This window comes from Protopterus annectens, chromosome 1.part0 (assembly GCF_019279795.1).
Source record: "Protopterus annectens isolate FY-2018-M chromosome 1.part0, PAN1.0, whole genome shotgun sequence".
NCBI classification, from domain to species: domain Eukaryota; kingdom Metazoa; phylum Chordata; order Ceratodontiformes; family Protopteridae; genus Protopterus; species Protopterus annectens.
The window spans coordinates 956,253,700-956,273,344 of NC_056725.1; the positions used below are offsets into that span (position 1 = coordinate 956,253,700).

Consider the following 19,645-nt stretch of genomic DNA (forward strand, 5'->3'; position numbering starts at 1 on the left):
GTGAAAGCGCAAAAGTTAACTGACCTGTCAAATGATAAGGCTCAACTGAAGATGAAATGAACATGTGAATCAGATTAATCATTCAGGCATCTAAAAATGTTATATTCTGTGCCCATTCTATTAGCCTTTTCTATGGCTTTACTGAAAAAGATTGCTGACCCAAAGTTGTCTCAGTTGGCTGTGACCCTAAACTAGCCAAACATAAAACCATGCATTAGACAGGCTGCAGCATACAGGATGCAGACCAGGTACTGGTGCTCAAGCTAATGGTTCCACAATTTAGAGGGGTCATATTGCATTGTGGTATTTGTTGTGTCCTTTTAAGGGAGCTGGCAGAGAAACAGACAGACAAACAGGAAGGCAGGCAGTTTAGAACTGAGCAGAAGCTTAGTGAGAGACCGCTACAAGTAAAGCAGTTAAAAATCCAGTACATGCTGTTCAGCAGATTATTGACCTTTGGGTATGAAGACAATCCTGGGAGGACTGTTTAAGGAATTACATGTGCCAGGAGGGGGGAGTACAGAAGGTATTCCTGTGAATGAAAGAAGCTCTTACGGTGTAGAGGAGAAAAGCCTGTCGAAGTGGAAGATGAAGGTACTTCAGCTTATACCTACCTATGTGGAACTGTAAAGAAAAACTACTTGGACGTAATTATTTCTTTGTGGTCTCTGGTAGTCTCGTGTGTTTGTTGTAGACAGCTCTTTTACCAAAGCCACATATATATGATAATATCGAATCCAAATTGAACTGAAGTTGCCTAAACCTTTGTGTATAAGGGAACATCACGTCTGAATTGATCTGAATCCTGTGTATAAGCAAACATTGTCCATGAAGCTGAAAGAACACTGCATCTAACTTGTATTGACCTAAGGAAGGATATTTGGTGTGCCTGAATTGCTTTGTGGAAAAGAAGCAATGTTTACTTTATTTCTCTGTCATGAAAATAAACATGTCTTTAAGAAAGGGTTAGCTTCATCATTTGTTCTGTGTTTTATAGATACATCCTGTTTAATCAAATGACACAAGATTTATGTCAGTAACTTCAATGTCATAATGTCAAAAAATGGAACTTTGACACTACACTTGCTCCAAGGATTAACCCAAGAGTAGGCAAAACCAAAAGCAAGTGTTGTATTTTTAGGGGCAAGCCCCTTGCACCCCACACCTCCTGCTAATTATATATGATAAATTTGAAGTTGTACCATCCCCTGGTAAAGCGAAGATTACCTTACCCAGAGATTGTCAGTCACAACCATGTCAATCATCTGTTTTGCTTGATCAAATGTCATTGATTTTGTTCATTCCACCAAGCTGGGAAAATAAAACATTGACCAGTCAGACTACAATCTCAAGTTGCATAATCTCATACAAGAAGGCTAGTACAGACCACCTAGACTTTATATTCAGTCACAGGTCCTTACTCCCTGACAGACTTCAAAATCCAATAAACTGCCATCATGAAAATACATTTAGCAGGGAAAAACATAGAAACAAATACACCTTAAAAAAAAATAAAAAAAATAAAATAATAAAGTACCACAAAGACCACTGATCCAAAAAATAAGCAGATTTAATGAAACACTTAGCATCTCGACTTACACAGCCTTCCAAAAGTAAAACTGCTACAAAAACACTGTTTGCTTAAATATAACATACTGCATAAAACAATTAATCAATTAAGCATGCAATTTAAATCACATACTTCCAATTACATTCCTTGTTGAGTCCCAAAGGCTCCAAGGTAGCATACTTTAAAATCAGGAGGGTCTCTTTTTTTAAAAGTTTATTTTTTAAAAACACATTCACCTAAGCCAAATTGCAATTTTTCTAGGACACAACCCCTAAGGGAATCAGGGTTGGAATTATGTGCTGTAAAGAAGTGACTACCAAGGGGACTCTCTGTTTTTTTATTTTTTATGTCCCTAATATGTTCCTGCAAATGGACGCTAAAACTCCTATAAATTTTCCCTATGTAAAACTTATTACATCCACATCTCAGCACATACACCATCCCCTCTGTATTACAGCTGTATCCATTCCTAACTGTAAGTTTAACACCATTAATGTAAGAAAAAGAGCTCACTATATATTGGCAGATGGAACAGCCATCACATGGAACGGTGCCCTTATTTGTACTTAAACTCTAACATTAACATCTGGTAAACAAAACTGATTATGTACCAGGATGTCAGGCACATTCCTAGCTTTTTTATAAGCAATACTCACAAAATCAGGTAATACGGAGTTCAAAATGTTGTCCCTTTGGAGCATAGTCCACAAGCTACGTGCTTTTTTAACTATTTCCTCATTTTACTGCCATCATGAAAAGACATTTAGCAGGGAAAAACATAGAAACACTCCAGGAATAAATAAATAAATCAATAAATGTAAATATATAAAGCAGCAGAAATACATACCACAAAATACATACCACTGACTCAAATACATCACTAGGTATGCATAAAAGAAGAAGAAACAGAGCAAAACTGAATTCAGGACTGTAACTTATATTAAGCAAATTCAAGGGTAATAAAATCATCAGCATGAAGTGTATTACCCAGTGAGGAACAGTAAAAGACATCCATAAAGGTAAACATAACCTCACAATTAAAATGAAAGCATAAACCTCAAAAACAAAAAATAAAGCAATGTAAGAAGAGACAGGAAGTGAATAACATGAAGCAAGAATAGTCTCCATTGCAAAACAAAAAAGCCATACATAGATGTCAAATTACATAATTCTACATACTCATATCATCTTTCAGGAGAAAGTGACTGCCAGGCATTTCTTAGCCTAATAGGTAACTCTGAAGATCAGTACACAGAAGTAAAACACTGTGCATACAAAACATATGTCAAAATAACTGTAAGCAAACATAAAAAGTTACCATAGAATCCCAATTCAGTAAAGTCAACAAACATACCAGCAGCTAAACTAACTTTAGAAAAATGATGGGGTGGGGAAGTATTCTTACATACACATTTTTAGTTCATGAGATTTGCCACCAAAGTGATTACCTCTATGGTTATAGTATATCATTAGCTAACTCAAATTAAAATGATGGAGGACAGCATTACTCCTTTCATATGTCTGTTTATTAGGTCTTGTGGCTGGTGCCAACGTTAATACTCTGGTGAATATTTCTGAGGCTATGATACCTGGAAAACAGTATACTGGTTTATGAAGCACTGTGTTACTGATGTGCAAGTCTATCTGCGGTCATTCACCAACCTGAACTCATGTGAGGTATTGTGAAGTGGTAGCATTGACAAATTTAACTGTTCAAAAGCATGCATCAGTCTGTTGGAAGGGTCCCTTAAATGACACCATGAAATTTTTTTGAGCAAAACTCCATGCAGTTCAAAGTGTAAAGGCCTTTATAGCTATCAATTTGTTAAAATAGATGGAGTAACTGTTTTTTATAATAAAATGAACTACAAAAACTAGGAGTTTTTTTGAGCTAGACCTAGTGCGGGTTGTGGACCAGCTTCTGGTAGCTAGGGGATTGCCGATTCCAGCTAGACCTTCCGTTCCCCCTGGCTCAGAATCTTCCATTTCATCTTCCCCTGTTTATCCTCCCCCAGCAAACGGTTTGACATTTTATATGTGCAGTAAAGCATATTGACACTTACCTTTCAAGTTCAAACATCATAGTATGCCTAGATATGTGATTGGAAGGCACTCACCTTTCAGGTTTGAGCATCTTAACACCCCTGGACATATGCTAATTTCTATACAATGCACTCTTTCTAAGTTGTCTTGCCCAAAGGATGGGAGTTTGATGTACCTGAATTTTATTTTGTAAAAAGGAAGAAACTTTTATTTTAATTTATTTCTTTGTCATGTAAATAAACCTGTCTTTATGTAAACACACACACACACACACACATATATATATATATATATATATATATATATATATATATATGTATGGATCCACTGAAATAGATTGAATTTATTGTTGGTTGACTGAAAAAATATGGTCAGCTACATGGGTATTCAATAGGTGTGCAAGATCACACAGTTCTTGTGGTAAGCAAATATGCCCTTTCCCTGAGATTGTGCAATCTTGGAGTTTAAATGTATGGGTCTACTTTTAAAGCTCGAAGTTTCAAAACTTCAAATTTTTTATAGTCGAGATCGTAAGATTGAAGTTTTGAAACTTCAAAAAAATTTTTTTTTACATTTTTGAAGGGGGCAAACCCCCTGCACCCCCCTCACACCCAGTGCTAATTAAATCTACCAACTCCAAGATCACACTATAGTGAGGAAAATGGCAAATTTCCTGTTCCGTGCTGTACAGCGATCTCCACGTAAACCATTCAAAGTTTCAAAGCTTCAATCTTATGGGCTCAACCATAAGAAACTTGAAGTGCGTGTGTGTGTGTGTCTGCATGTATGTGTCTGTATATATATATATATATATATATATATATATATATATATATATATATATATGTGTGTGTGTGTGTGTGTCTGTATGTATGTGTATGTATATATATATGTGTGTGTGTGTGTGTGTGTGTGTGTGTGTCTCTGTGTGTTTGTGTGTGTGTCTGTGTGTGTATATACACACACACACACACACACACACACACACACATATATAGTTATATATAAAATATACATATAAAATTAGATGGGAGCTTTGACAAGATTGTTGCTCAGCCCATATGTAGCAGCATGCCAGTGTTTGCAAAGTTGACTTTTTATTGTCAACTTTGTAAACATTGATCTTTGGGTGTTTCATTTAATATATATATATATATATATATATATATATATATATATATATATATATATATATATATACATATATATATATATATATATATATGTATATATATATATATTTTTTTAATTCTACATAGTGTAATCACCAATCCATAATAATAAACAAATAAAACTTTTATTACGTACTGAATAAGCACTTTCATCCACAAAGGGACTTCATCCAACTGTGATGTATGGCCAAATAATCTACTTATGCTGTACTGATAAACTCAGAAAAAGAGCAAAACATGGCATGATTACAGCTGGTGGGGTTTGGCATTACTGCTTTGAATGTACCAATAAAGACCTAAAAAAGTGAAGGTAAAAAATTCTAATCTTTTAAAAGCCATGGCGCTGAAACACTTGTATGTCCTCAAGGGGCTATTTGCATATATCCTGTAGGACTCCACCACAGCAGGTTTAAGATCTTGCACAGTGAAGACACCAGCTTTGTTAGTAAATGCCTTGTCTGTGTGACTGTCCTGATTGGTTTACTACTGATTTTGATGCATATTTCTATTTTAACAAAGAATATAAATTTGTTTTCTCTCTCTGTACCATGACTTGAGGAACCAAAAGTGATAAGAAAGAAAATTTCTAAAATACAGCGTGTTACTGGAGTAACATAAATTGTCTTTACATGAAAGTGGGCAAATAGAATAGCACTTTTATAATTGCTTTAGTCAGAGCCTGAGCTACATAATTTGTTGCATACATAATTAAAACAGACTTCACAGTGATTTTACTTATCATTTCATTAAGAATAATAGAAATGTAAGGCTCATAGACATATAAAACCTAAAACTGTAGATTCTGATGATGAATAAGAATTGTTTTGTCTGTCTAAACTACCAGATTCCATAGATATTGCATTAGGTGCAAATTTTCCTTAACCAGAGGCCTATTTGTTTTTAACCCCTCTCATAAGAATAGAGTTATTTCTTCTCTATTCATTCTTGGGTTCTTTTACTAGCATTGAGCAGACCATACGATCTGTTCTGGAAGCTTTTTACACACTCACGTCTCTCTGTCTTTGAAATAATAATCCAAAAAAACAAACATAGAGTACACCGTAAAGTTTTAATAGTGCAAATACAGATAAAACGCAAAGCTTTCAAGCAAAGCACTTTTTCAATGCATATCCACAGTACTGCAATGCAATCAAATTTAAATAAGTGACCTTCCAATCAAAATCTCAGTAAGCACATGATAAAAATGGTAAAAAGTCATGTGACATTAACACTAAAGCTATACAAACAAATATATACATATAAAATATTTTCTATAAAATTTTAAACATACAAACAATGCCAAGGTCACAGAAAAATATATATGCATCTGTACATACATAAAAATAAACATACATACACACACACACACACACACACACACACACACACACACACACACACACACACACACACACACACACACACACACACACACACACACCAGTCAAATACAATCATGTTTAAATTTAAGTATAGGTTTTAAACTATTTTGGATATTAAGCCCTGGGCTTCTAGCTGTTCCAAAGTAATCTATCCATTTAAATTCAGCCAGTTTAATATCTCCCCATTGTTTTCCCATATATATTACCTGAATAACACAACATTTGAAGGTATGAGAACTTCCCATAGTTTGAATATGTTTAAATAATACATTACTGTCTACCCCTCTATGTATTTCAGATTAGTGTGAACAAATCCTTTGTTTCAATTTCAAATTAGTTTTCCAATATAGAAGCAGTTCCAAGCTACACAGTTAGCAAAATATACCACATTTTCTGTTTGGCATGTAGCAAAAGTCCTAAATTCAAACCTGAAGTTCAACAAGGTAGGCCAGATTACATGGACTCGGGCAGCAATGTAGCAGTGACTTATAATGTAGTTAATTTGTCTAAGTGCAATCTAACAAATGCTGAATTATTGGTTTTGAGTAAGGGATTGGCTTTTATACCTTCATCTGAAGGTAATATTAGTGAAGCTGTTACTGAGTTGAGACTATTTGTTAGGAATACTGATTTAAAGTTATTGTTTAAAAGTAAGGATGATAGTCAACATTTATGTTTGAAAAGACTGAGTACCTTCGTGCCTGTACATACAGCTATCATTAAAGCATTTTTAGATATGTGTGAGCAGGATTTATATAAGCTGCTTTTCTGTGAATTTAGAAGTTCTGAGTTTTATAATTTGACTGAGACTGAAAGAGAGGCACTGCGTATGTTATATGCATGGAATGATATCATATTTTAACCTGCTGATAAGGGAGGCAATGCTGTTGTAATGGCAGTAGATTTATATAATGAACTGATGTATAAGCTTCTGTCTCATACTAATACGTTCAAATGTGTGAATGTTATTAATGTTAATAATATCATTTATAGAGCCAAAGAACTTTTATATGGTTTGTTGATGGATGGTGATATAACCCCTGATGAATATAACTATCTTTATATCTCACAGCCTGTTACCCCATTTATGTATGGCCTTCTTAAAATCCATAAGGACTTGTATATGTCACCCATGAGGCCTATTGTAGCAGGAGGTACATGGGTTACAGCAGCTATATCCAAGTATTTGGAAGAACAGCTGAAACCCTTATTGAAGTATAGTTTTAGTTTTATTAAAGATACAAGTGATTTTCTTGAAGCCCTAAAAACATGGACAGAAGTTAATGAAGTAGATGGCATGATAATTAGGTACATTAGATATCAAATCTTTATTTACCATGGTACCCAATGACTTGGGTGTCCAATATGTTAGAGAATTCTTAGGCATACATAGTCATTTTATGCCAAGTAAGATAGGATTGATATGTCTGATGTTAGAAATTGTGTTGGAGAATAATATCTTTATGTTTAATAATGAACTATATCATCAACAACTGGGAGTGGCAATGGGTACCCCAGTTGTCAATACGTATGCTAACTTAGTTTTAGTGAGATGGGAAGAGCACTTTATTTTTGAAACTAATCATTCTTTAGTGTTTAGGAATCATGGGCTTTTATTTTTTAAACATTTTGTAGATGATGTATTCCTCCTTTGGAAAGATAGTGTTGATAGTCTGAAAACATTGATTATTTCCATAAAAATATGCAATTTCTTGTATTTGATCTGAATACTCAGATAGTAAGATTAACTCTTTAGATCTAATCATCAGCATTCAAGAACTTTGTTTTGATACAATTATTTTTAAGAAGAACGTACAAGCTACACGTTATGTTCATTCTAAGAGTATCCATCCTGGATTTACGTTTAAGGGTATAGTATATATTCAATTTCTATGTCCCAATAGAGTAAACACCCAAGATAGTGAATTTTGCCAAGAACTGAATAATATGACCACTGATGTCTGATATAGAAGCTATAACGAGAATTTGCTAAGTGAAATGAGATCTTCAGTTATGGAAAAGCGTACTAAGAATAAGTATAAGTATAAGTATAAGAAGACTATATTTGAGATGTGTTAATACTAATGGTCCGAGTAATATTAATAAGAACTTTACACCCCATAATAGGTCCGTTAGGTAGCTGATGAAATTTAATAGGCATACACAATCAAACAGATAATTCTGAAAAATTGACCTATATTAATGTCTCTCCCTGAAGTTAATGACATAACTGGCAATAGACCATTGTTCGCACATAAAAGAGAAAAGAATTTGAAATCGATTTTATGTTATAAGGATATCAATGATAGTAAGCATGTAGCTAGAGTTATTAAAGGAACTCATCCTTGTTATAACTGTAGTTATTATAGTGATATTAATACTGATGTTATTGTTGAGCACCCATTTTTTGAATTTAGGTTTGAATTTAAGGCTTTTGCTACTGCTTTCCTGATTAAGTATCCTGCTTTTTTTTATATTTGTTTTACCTTCTACTGCTTACCTAGAGCAAGCTTTAACTGATTTCATAGTTATTTACTGCATTTTTTATTATCTGCACTTAAAAGTACATTTTAGTCGAAATTAGTCTAATTCAAGTCGAAAAGTGTTTGTTTGCTGTTTAATTTAATTGTTTGGCTGCCCACTAAAGTGTGCTAGCCTGTACTACTGACTTATTGCCTTTTCTGCATTTCTGTGTGTTTCTATTTAAAACAAAAAAACAAAAAATATTCCTTGTTTTCCTGCCTCTCCTAAACTAGTTAGACCAGTTTACAGGCCTTGCTGTATCCTGGGCTGTGTTGTACTTCCTGTGTTGTCCATTGCCTTACTTGGATAGAAGGAAGTTTCTTAGCTCACCAGTGGGAGTGGGGAGCCTTGAATAGCCTACCTGTCCTTGAGGGAAGTGACCTCAGCACAAGAAGCTGTAGTAATTGGTCATTTTGGACCATTTCTAGCTCTTTTGAAGTTCCCTGGTTAAAATCTGCCTCTGGCATTTTTTTGAAGCCATATTGCTCAGACACAGCTCCACGTGGTCCTGTTGAGTCTTCCTGGCTACAGAGACCTGCTTTCCTGATTAAGTATCCTGCTGTTTTTTATATTTGTTTTACCTTCTACTGCTTACCTAGAGCAAGCTTTAACTGTTTTCATAGTTATTTACTGCATTTTTTATTATCTGCACTTAAAAGTACATTTTAGTCGAAATTAGTCTAATTCAAGTCGAAAAGTGTTTGTTTGCTATTTAATTTAATTGTTTGGCTGCCCACTAAAGTGTGCTAGCCTGTACTACAGACTTATTGCCTTTTCTGCATTTAGCGCGGTGTTGCCACTAGAGCACCATTGGGCAGCGTCGGTTAAACTATTTATGGCTCCGTAAAGTCTGCTCTTCATTTTTTCCCTTAGAACTGCTCTACTTGTAATCTAAACAGTCTATTCTCTATCTGTAAAGCTCAGCACTTGTTCCTAAAGCATTTTTTAGTCAGGTAAAGCACTTCTATGTTATACAAAGTACTTCACTAGCTTAAAACCCCCTTGAGTACCCACTTCCCTATAGGTCCTTTCTGACTCAGTTACACAGCAAACTTTTTCAGTTCTTCTAGCATGTCAAAGGGTCAGTTGCTAGCGTCCTCTCCTGCTCAGCTGGTGAATCTGGGAATATTGAGGCAATTTTACAATTGCCTCATGTACACAGACAACCCTCTCCTCCTCCCACAAAACACAAATACATGCGAGAGATGCAACCATATAGTCAAACTGGAGGCTGAGCTCTCTCAACTCAGGACTGGCAAAACCAGACAGGAGGAGAAGGTAACCACACACACCATAAACCCAGTCTCACATAGAACTATCACAACTACAAATCAAACACATAAACACACAAAGACATACTCGGAGGCACTGATCAAAAATCTACCAAAACAGCAGAGGCCTCCAAAGCAGACACCCAAACAACTGCCACCTCATGACATAACACAAGCAACACATAGATCACAAAGTCAGTGTGCAAATCACTCACAGCACTTAAAGCCAAACACAATGCCAGACACACTTGTCATAGGTGACTCCATAGTCAGACACACTGACGTCCCACTCACCAGACTGAACAAGGAGAGGGTCACAGTAAACTGCCTGTCGGGCGCTAGAATCCGCCACATAACACAAGCACTCAGGTCACTCCACAGCAAGTACAAGTATGACTCAGTCATTGTCCATGCCGGTGTGAATGACCTGAGACATACCTCCCTGGACTACATGAAAAGAGACATAAAGGAGCTCTCAGATTATGTAGCCCAGGCTGGTATGACCCTGACCCTGAGCAGTATCCTACCTTCACCAAGAATGATGCCACAATACAGAGACAAAATGATCAGTTTTAATAATTGGCTTAATTTCTGGTGTCATTCTAAGGGGATCCAATATCTGTCTGCCTGGAATGACATGCTTGACAAGCCACGCTGCTTCACAAGGGATGGCTTGCACCTGTCACCCCTGGGTTTCCGGATATTGGCAAAGGCTCTTGCCACCCCCATAGTGCCTTTTTTAGAAAAGGCTCAAATTCTAAACCCACCGCCCTAGAAAACAATAATGGAAAAAAACTAAGGGTAATGCTGCTCAATGCCAGAAGTCTAAATCTCAAGATGCACGCCCTCGAAGCCCTCCTCAGTATGGAGAACATTGATGTCTGTGCTATGACTGAAACCTGGTTCAAGGCTCCTGAGAGCACCCCGGCACTATCAGGTTTTTACCTCATATCATGCTTTCCGGCCCCAAAACCTGGACCGTATCACAAAAGGAGGGGGTGTATCCATATTCATCAAGGATACCCACACCTCCAGGCTGGTGGCAACTCACGAAGCATCAGAGACCATTCAGGTGCAATTAACCATAGGCAAAACTGCTCTACAGTTTGTAGCATGTTACAGGCCACCCTCTCAAACTCAGGAACCCCACACAGCCTTCCTGAAGACACTGGAGAGTATAAATGTCTCTCCAAACACCATCATATTGGGTGACTTCAACTACCCAAACATAGACTGGGAACATTACTCAAGCCCCAATACCCTAGCCCAAAGGTTCCTGGAGTTCATAAACTCAAATGCTATGGAACAACTTGTCACCATTCCCACAAGAGGTGAAAATATACTAGACCTGATCATCACAAACATGGGGACAAAATGCTCCACACCGGAAGTATATCCCTCATTGGTGAGATCAGACCATAAACTAATCTCACTGGAGATCCACATCCCGCCCCACCCCCAACAAAAATGACCACAGTGAAGAACTTCTCAAAAGCCAACTTCACACTTCTTAAGACTGGTGTGGTATCCTTCAAGGCCCCTGAGCCATTGGAAACCACAACCCACGCTGCTGAATCCCTTACAAATGCTTTCTGAGCACCTCCAGGATTGCATGGATCAAGCAATCCCAAATAAAATCAAGACCCTTTCCACCAAAGGCAAGCGCCCGATCTGGTGGACCCCAGCCATAAACAAACTTTACAACAAGAGGAGAAAGCTACTACAAGATAGAGCAAAATCCCTAAAAGGGAAGACATCTCTAATCAATACTAGTAAAAAACTACGATCACTCATAAAATCATCCAAGGCCAACTTTGAGAGAAAAATCGCCAAGGACTCAAAAGACAATCATAAGGCCTTCTTTAGCTATGTTAGAAATCTGGGTGGAAACTCCCAGATATGCTTAGAATTAGTCCAAAATGATACAAAAATCACTGAACCCACAGACATTGCAAACATACTGGCAGACAGGTTCAGTGAAAATGTATCCCCTCCCTCCCCAAAAGGAGAAATATCTATCCCAGCAGAGTGTAGCCTCCCAATCATCTCAAATGCCCAGGTGAGAGCTGCTCTCTCTAAAGCTAAAAACACAGCATCAATGGGACCGGATGGTGTCCCCGGCTGTGTGCTACACAAACTCAATGAGGAACTAAACCCACACATAAGGCTGCTGTTTAATCTTAGCCTTACCACAGGATACGTACCCAAAGAGTGGCGTACGGCAACTGTGGTCCCACTCCACAAAGGCAGTGCTTCTACGGACCCTAGTAATTACCGCCCCATAAGCTTAACAAGCCTGGTCTGCAAAGCTATGGAGAGGATCATAATGGAACTCATAAATAAAGACATAGGGGACCTACAGACATTGGATCCTACCCAATTCGGCTTTGTCAAGGGCAGATCATGCCTCTTGAACTTGGTCGACTTTTTTGAAACAGTCACCAAGGCCATTGATGAGGGTAAGGCAGTTCACACAGCCTACCTTGACCTTGCAAAAGCTTTCAACACAATACCCCACTCGGGTATCATAGAAAAGCTCACCAGCTTAAATGTAAACCCATATGTCACAAGATGGGTTGAAAACTGGCTCAAGGACAGAACCCACAGGGTTAGAGTTGTTGGTGCCATGTCAGACTCCAAGCCAGTCACAAGCGGTGTCCCACAGGGCTCAGTCCTGGGCCCCCTCTTGTTTGGCATCTACTTTTCAGAAGTGCAGGCAAACATAAGAGGATTGTGGCTGACAAAGTTTGCAGATGACTGCAAACTGGGCGCCATAGTTGAAAATCCATCAGATACAGATATCCTTCAGAGAGGTCTCATAGAAACGGATAACTGGTGCCAGAGCCATGGCCTTAAGCTAAACGCCAAAAAATGTATAGTCATACCCTTTGGTAAAAACAAGGTAACCCCAAGTTACCACATAGGTGGCAATCCATTAAGCACAGAAGAGGTTATCAGGGACCTGGGGACCCAAGTTGACAGTAACCTTTCTTTTGACACTCACATTGCCAAAGTGGTTAGGAGGACCTTCTACATTGCCCACCTGATTATGAAGGGATTCACATCCAGATCAAGGGAGGTCATTGTTCCCCTGTACTCTTCACTTATCAGACCAATGATTGAGTACATTGCCCCATTCGGAATGTATCTTACCCGACACCTGCAGCAATTGGAAAGACCCCAAAAGTTCCTCACCAAAAGGATAAAGGGGCTCAAAAATATGCCATATGCTGCCCGACTGAAGAAACTCCAGCACTATTCAGTCGCATACCGTCTGCTCAGAGGTGACCTGTGCCTGACATGGCCATGTCCAACCCGGAATTAATGGACATGCTCCACCTCAAAAAATCCAAATCCACCAGAGCCACAAGAGCAAGAGACTTAAACCTCAACATGGATATAAATAGGATGTGCTGGAGGGACAGATTCATCACCCAGAGACTCCCTATGCTGTGGAACAGAATCCCGGTCCATGTGAGACAGAGCACCTCGCTGGCTCTGTTCAAGAGGAATCTTGACCAATGGATGGGAGATCATAGGTTTACCCCAGGGATCATCTCTGTATCACTGCTGGACAGAGGCACGGCAAACTAATGGGTATAGTATTCTTCAACCTAAGAGGTGGTGAAAGCCACACAACTCTGGCTAGGCTTATAAATGCCCTAGGGCAGATAGCCTAGTATGAACCTATGAACCTATGCCAAACAGAAAATGTGGTATATTTTGCTAACTGTGTAGCTTGCAACTGCTTCTGTATTGGGAAAACTAATTTGAAATTGAAAATGTGAGCTATTTATAGGGGTAGAAAGTAATACGTTATTTAAACATATTCAAACTATGGGAAGTTCTCATAGCTTCAAATTTTGTGTTATTCAGGTAATACATATGGGAAAATGAGGGGGAAATATTAAACTCCTTACCAAACTGGCTGAATGTAAATGGACAGATTACTTTGGAGCAGCTAGTAGCCTAGGGTTTAATATCAAAAATAGTTTAAAACCTATACTCAAATTTGAACATGATTGTATTTGACCCAGCTGTGAGCATGTGTGTGTGTGTGTGTGTGTGTGTGTGTGTGTGTGTGTGTGTGTGTGTGTGTGTGTGTGTGTGTGTGTGTGTGTGTGTATCTTTATTTTTATGTATGTGCAGATGCATGTATATTTTTATGTGACCTTGGCATTGTTTGTATGTTAAAAATTTTATAGAAAATATTGTATATGTATATATTTGTTTGTATAGCTTTAGTGTCAGTGTCACATGACTTTTTACCACTTTTATCATGTGCTTACTGAGATTTTGATTGGAAGGTCACTTATTTAAATTTGATTGCATTGCAGTACTGTGGATATGCATTGAAAAGAGCTTTGCTTGAAAGCTTTGCATTTTATCTGTATTTGCACTATCAAAACTTTACAGCGTACTCTTTACTTGTTTTTTTTTTTGGATTTTTGTTTTGTTTGGCAGTTGAGTACTTTGGTTCCAGGACGTGGTCTTGTTGTTTGTCTTTGAAACAATACTCCATATTTAGCACATTATATTTTTACATCATGGTCTATCATTCTAATACTTTAGTCACATTTTCAAAATGTTACTTATTTGAAAGGTGTAAATCACATTGACTGTAGAGGATCTCTTATAGCCTGTGTAGGCAGATATATTACAGGCATGCTTGTTTTGTGGCAGTCCTCTGAACTGGCTTTAATCTGAAGTTGTTAATCTTCTTCCATTCCTCACTGATTCCGAACCCTCAGAACCGAGTCTGCCAAATACCAAGCTAGCATACACCAAACTCTCAAGCCACGCTACTACCCACAATGTCCTTCATCCCATACCCCATATCTTGTTTGTCACACAGCCATATAGCAGAATTTTCACCGAGCTCTCCAGCTAAGTAGTCTTGACTTATTTAAACTGTGTATTTCTCCAATAATTTCTCTACCAGTGTCTTTCTCATAGTCTAGCTCTACCCAATGGGGCTTCTGCATCCACGATTTGGGTGCATCTAGCTGCCATCTCCAGTTTCCATGATGGTTCAGACAGAATTCCTATTATTTCTTCTCATCTGTGTAAGACCTCCTTGAAGGGGATTTTTCATTCTAGACCTCCCATTAGGCAACCTGTGGAATCATGGAATCTGTCTAGGGTGCTTCAGACTTTGACTCTACCTCCCTTTGAGCCAGCTACAACCTGTGATGTGAAGTTTCTGTCCTGGAAGACCTTGTTTCTGGTGGCGGTTACTTCAGCCAGATGTATATCAGAGCTGCAAGCATTATGCATTAATATTCCTTATTTGATTTTCCATAAGGACAGAGTATCACTCCGCACCAATCCCACTTTCTTACCCAAGGTGGTTTTGGAATTCTCTATTAATCAGTCCATTCAGTTGCCCGTGTTTTTCCCTAATTATACCAACAAAGGGGAATACTGTCTCCATTCCTTGGATGTCCACAGACAGTTGCGTTTTTGTTTGGACAGGACAAAGTCATTTTAAAAGTCAGATCAGCTTTTTGTTGCCTTTGCGGGCTCTAGAAAGGGATTGGCAGTGTCTAAGGTTACCTTGTCTAAATGGCTTAGGGATTGCATCACCTTTGTTTATTCTCTGGAGGAGGAATCAGCTCCTGGCTGCATTAAACCTCATTTCACTAGAGCTGTGGCCGCTTCTGTCGCCTTTCATGCTAGGGCTTCCATGGATGATATTTGTGCAGCTGCCACCTGGGCTAAACCCCATACCTTCATCAAGCATTACAAATTGGATCTGATCTCCAGGGGAAGAGCTCCCTTTGGCTCTATGGTTCTCCGGAATGTTCTTCCATGAGGGCCACCCAGATTCTGTAGTAGCTAGGGACTCAGTCCCATCGGTGAGGAATGGAAGAAGATTAACAACTTCAGATAAAGAAGTTATGTCTTACCATAACATTCCATCTTAGTTGTTGATCTTCTTCCATTCATCACACTCTCCCACCTTCCCCCGCCAAAGGCTCCTGGTGGATCTTCGGGTCATTTTGGTTTGTTAGGGTATTTGCACAGAGATGGCCTCTGTCTTTGTTTCTGTGTCTTATATATGTTTCTACTATATGTTCTGCAAACTCGATCTGAGGTATGGGATGAAGGGCATTGTGGGTAGTAGCATGGCTTGAGAGTTTGGTGTATGCTAGCTTGATATTTGGCCGACTCTGTTCCGAGGGTTCGGAACCGTACCCATCAGTGATGAATTGAAGAAGATCAACAACTCAGATGGAACGTTATGGTAAGACATAACTTTTTTTCTGTGCAGTTTTTGAGAAATGCACACAGTACTCCAGACTTTGTTGCACCAGATAGTTTCTTTGCTGTATGAAGATGCCTGCACACAAACAGAAACATACACACCTTCTGATTTAGTGTCTGTCATTTCAAGTAGTGTGTTTGCTACATTCATAAATGGCAAACTGTATTAGCAAATGTGTTGATATCTCTACTAAGAGCATGTGGGGATCTCTACTAAGACCATGTGGGAGAGATCTAAGAACATGTGTGGGATCTCTACTAAGACCATGTGGGAGATTTCTACTAAGACCATGTGGGGAGCTCTACTAAGACCATGTGGGGAGCTCTACTAAGACCATGTGGGGAGCTCTACTAAGACCAAGGTTACAGCATCTCAGACTATTTCCCCTAGTCAGAGGTGCATTGACCACTGCTTTACCATATATACTTAGCAGGGATGTAGGGATGCACAGTCTGCATATCACAGGTTACAGGGGTGAAAACCTCAGTCATGCAGAAATGCTTTTAATTCTGTAGCAGTACGTTTCAGCTGTTATTTATGGGGAGTTGTACTGTTTTACTCAAACTTTTGGAGCTCACAGTGTCAGGTCCCAAGTTTGTGAGAAGGAGCCCTTCTCAGCAGTTTATGTTCCACAGTTGAAATTTCTCATGTACACTGTAAGTATATAATTAGCAGTGTAGTATGCTTACTTTATTATAAATCTTTTATAGCTTTCTCAGAGGCTATTTATATTTTGAGGTTGTCAGTGTTTTTGTTTGTTATGGAGTTGACCTGAGAATTCTTTGTTTTATTACTTTCTAAAAAGTGTTTTGTTTTGTTTTTATACAGAGTGGAAGGTGTCATTATGATAGCAACTGGAGGTGTTATCACAGGTCTGGCAGCATTAAAGAGGCAGGACTCGGCCAGATCCCAGCACCATCTGCCTCATTCTACACAGCCTCTTGCTCAGGAGAAAAAAAGAGCCAAGCGCAGACCTAGAACCGATGTGGTGGTTGTCAGAGGAAAAATTCGACTGTACTCACCATCTGGCTTTTTCCTCATTTTAGGTGTGTTAGTCTCAATGATGGGAATTGCCATGGCAGTGCTTGGCTACTGGCCAGTTAAAGGAAATATGCCTGTTGCTGAAGCCAGACTGTCAACTAACGATACACAAATTACACGGGATGAAAGGGGATTACTAGCCCAGTTTTTTGAACAACATTTGCACTCTGATAGAATGAAAATGCTGGGTCCATTTACCATGGGGATTGGGATTTTTATATTTATTTGTGCTAATGCCATTTTACATGAAAACAGAGACAGGGAGACCAAAATTATCCATATGCGGGATATATATTCCACTGTAATTGATATACACAGTTTACAAATGAAGGAACAGAAGTATTTAAATGGTGCCTACACAGGACATTCAAGAGACATGGAATTTAGGCAGCATGAGAACCAGTGTGCTTCTAAACTGGCAGCTAATACATTACTGTCATTCACTGGCTTTGGTGCAGACAGTAGAAGAGTTCAAAGAGGAAGTGCCTCTGAGGATGAAGATGGTTTATCTTTTGAAAATAGGAACATTGACAACCTCCTTCCTCCTTTGTGCAGAGTAAGGTCAGGTTCCATCTTTGGCCTTCATCCAGAAACAATCAAGGCTAGGGATGACAAAAACAGCAGTACAAAAAGATGTGAAACAAAGTCCATTGTATCTTCATCTATCAGTGCTTTTACTCTTCCTGTAATCAAGCTTAACAACTGTGTTATTGATGAACCTGACATAGACAACATCACAGTGGATTCTGACTGCAACAAAATCAGGTCAAGGAATCCATCCATGGATTCCTTGGCTGTTCCTTTAACAGATACCACTGAGTCATTTAAGGCCACAAATGTCAAGCTGATGAGGAGCAATTCAGCGATAGAGTCATCATCCAGTATAATCAAATCTCCTTCTGCAGTTGGAGGAAAGCTTCTTTCTCCTGGGGCTGCCAAGAAGGACTTTGGTTCAAACACCTCCCTTCATATGCTTTCTTCACATTCAAAATCTCTAGACTTAGATAGGGGCCCTTCCACTCTTACTGTCGAAGCTGAACAGAGAAAACATCCTAGTTGGCCAAGGCTGGACCGTAGTAATAGCAAGGGATACATGAAGTTGGAGAACAAAGAGGATCCAATGGATAGACTGCCTGTGCCACAAAATGCGAATAAAAAGGATTATAGTAACAAAGAAAAGCTGCTTATGATCTCACGGTCACACAACAACCTTAGTTTTGAACACAATGAGTTTTTAAGTAACAGCTTAAAAAGAGGGACATCAGAAACAAGATTCTAGTCTGAAATTCACTCATGTTTCTTAAGGTGTTATATTTTCCAAATATGAAGAAGTAATTGTGTTTGGTCATTTTGAAACAGAAGTAAGTGTACGTTAGATGATTGTAAAGTGTTCACTCTGATCTTTGTGTGTAAACTCTGTATCCACAGTAGTCAACAAAGGGCCATACTATAGAAAATTCATGAACAGCTACAAAGACTAGAATGAAAACCTCTTACAGATTATAGATGATAGTGCTTTTACATTGTACATTGGATATGTAGTTATTCTAGTTGTAGCAAATGTGTGCTACAGAAATTATTTTAACATTTCTGTGCCCATACAAGTATCTTGCACAAGAGTTTCCTTGCAAAAGAGTTTCCTTTTAATTGAATAAAATCTAAGTCCAAAAAGAGTCTAACTTTATATTTTTTAACTTGGTGATTACAAAATTATAGTCTACTATACCAGACTGAGAGTTTGCCTACATAAGAGGCCTGATGCACTGAAAAGGAGTATGTTTACTATATATTAAACTCTATTTATAGGTTCAGGTTTTCATGTTTTGTTTGTGTTTCTATTCACTTCTGCCACATGCCAAACTAAGTGTTTATGCATATCTAAAGGAAGCCATGAAAATCAGAAGGTATCTGCTTAAAACTTAAATCTTCATCTTACAGTCCAGAGTATTGTATCTTTTACTTTTTCAGCCCTCCTGTGATCTCACAAGTAATACTAAAAAGATCCATAGTTACGGAGAGTAGCTAGACCATTGAGCATCATACACTTAATGCAGCTTACAACAAAGTGTTACGTGTAAGACGTTTTTATAATGGAGGTGCAGAATGTGACCGGCATAGTTATTCAATGTATATGGCTGTTAGTGCTACTTCTTTCTAAAACAAATTTGTTTACAGACGTATTTATTTTTGACTGACATGAAATGAAAATATGCTTGTTGGCTTAAAATGATTAACTTTACATGCAAGCAGTGTCTTTGTCATTTGTGTTTGGCTGCCTCACACAATTGTGCTGGCATGCAGTCGGACAGCACCACATATTTCTACTACATTGATCATATGAGGAGTAGTTCAGCATTGCAGCAAACAGTCAGTCT

The 19,645-nt window shown here is 38.3% G+C and overlaps 1 protein-coding gene across 2 annotated transcripts in view; it reads left to right on the top strand.

Annotated features, from left to right (window-relative positions):
- Positions 1-19,079, top strand: part of TMEM200A (transmembrane protein 200A) — a 793,972-nt gene extending 774,893 nt beyond the window's left edge. For both annotated transcript variants that reach the window (XM_044064462.1, XM_044064455.1), the window contains exon 5: positions 17,058-19,079. In XM_044064462.1, coding sequence (XP_043920397.1) covers positions 17,074-18,549 — 1,476 coding nt within the window. In that variant the 5' untranslated portion in view covers positions 17,058-17,073 and the 3' untranslated portion in view covers positions 18,550-19,079. The remainder of the gene's footprint in view (positions 1-17,057) is intronic.
- Positions 19,080-19,645: the final 566 nt, after the last annotated feature.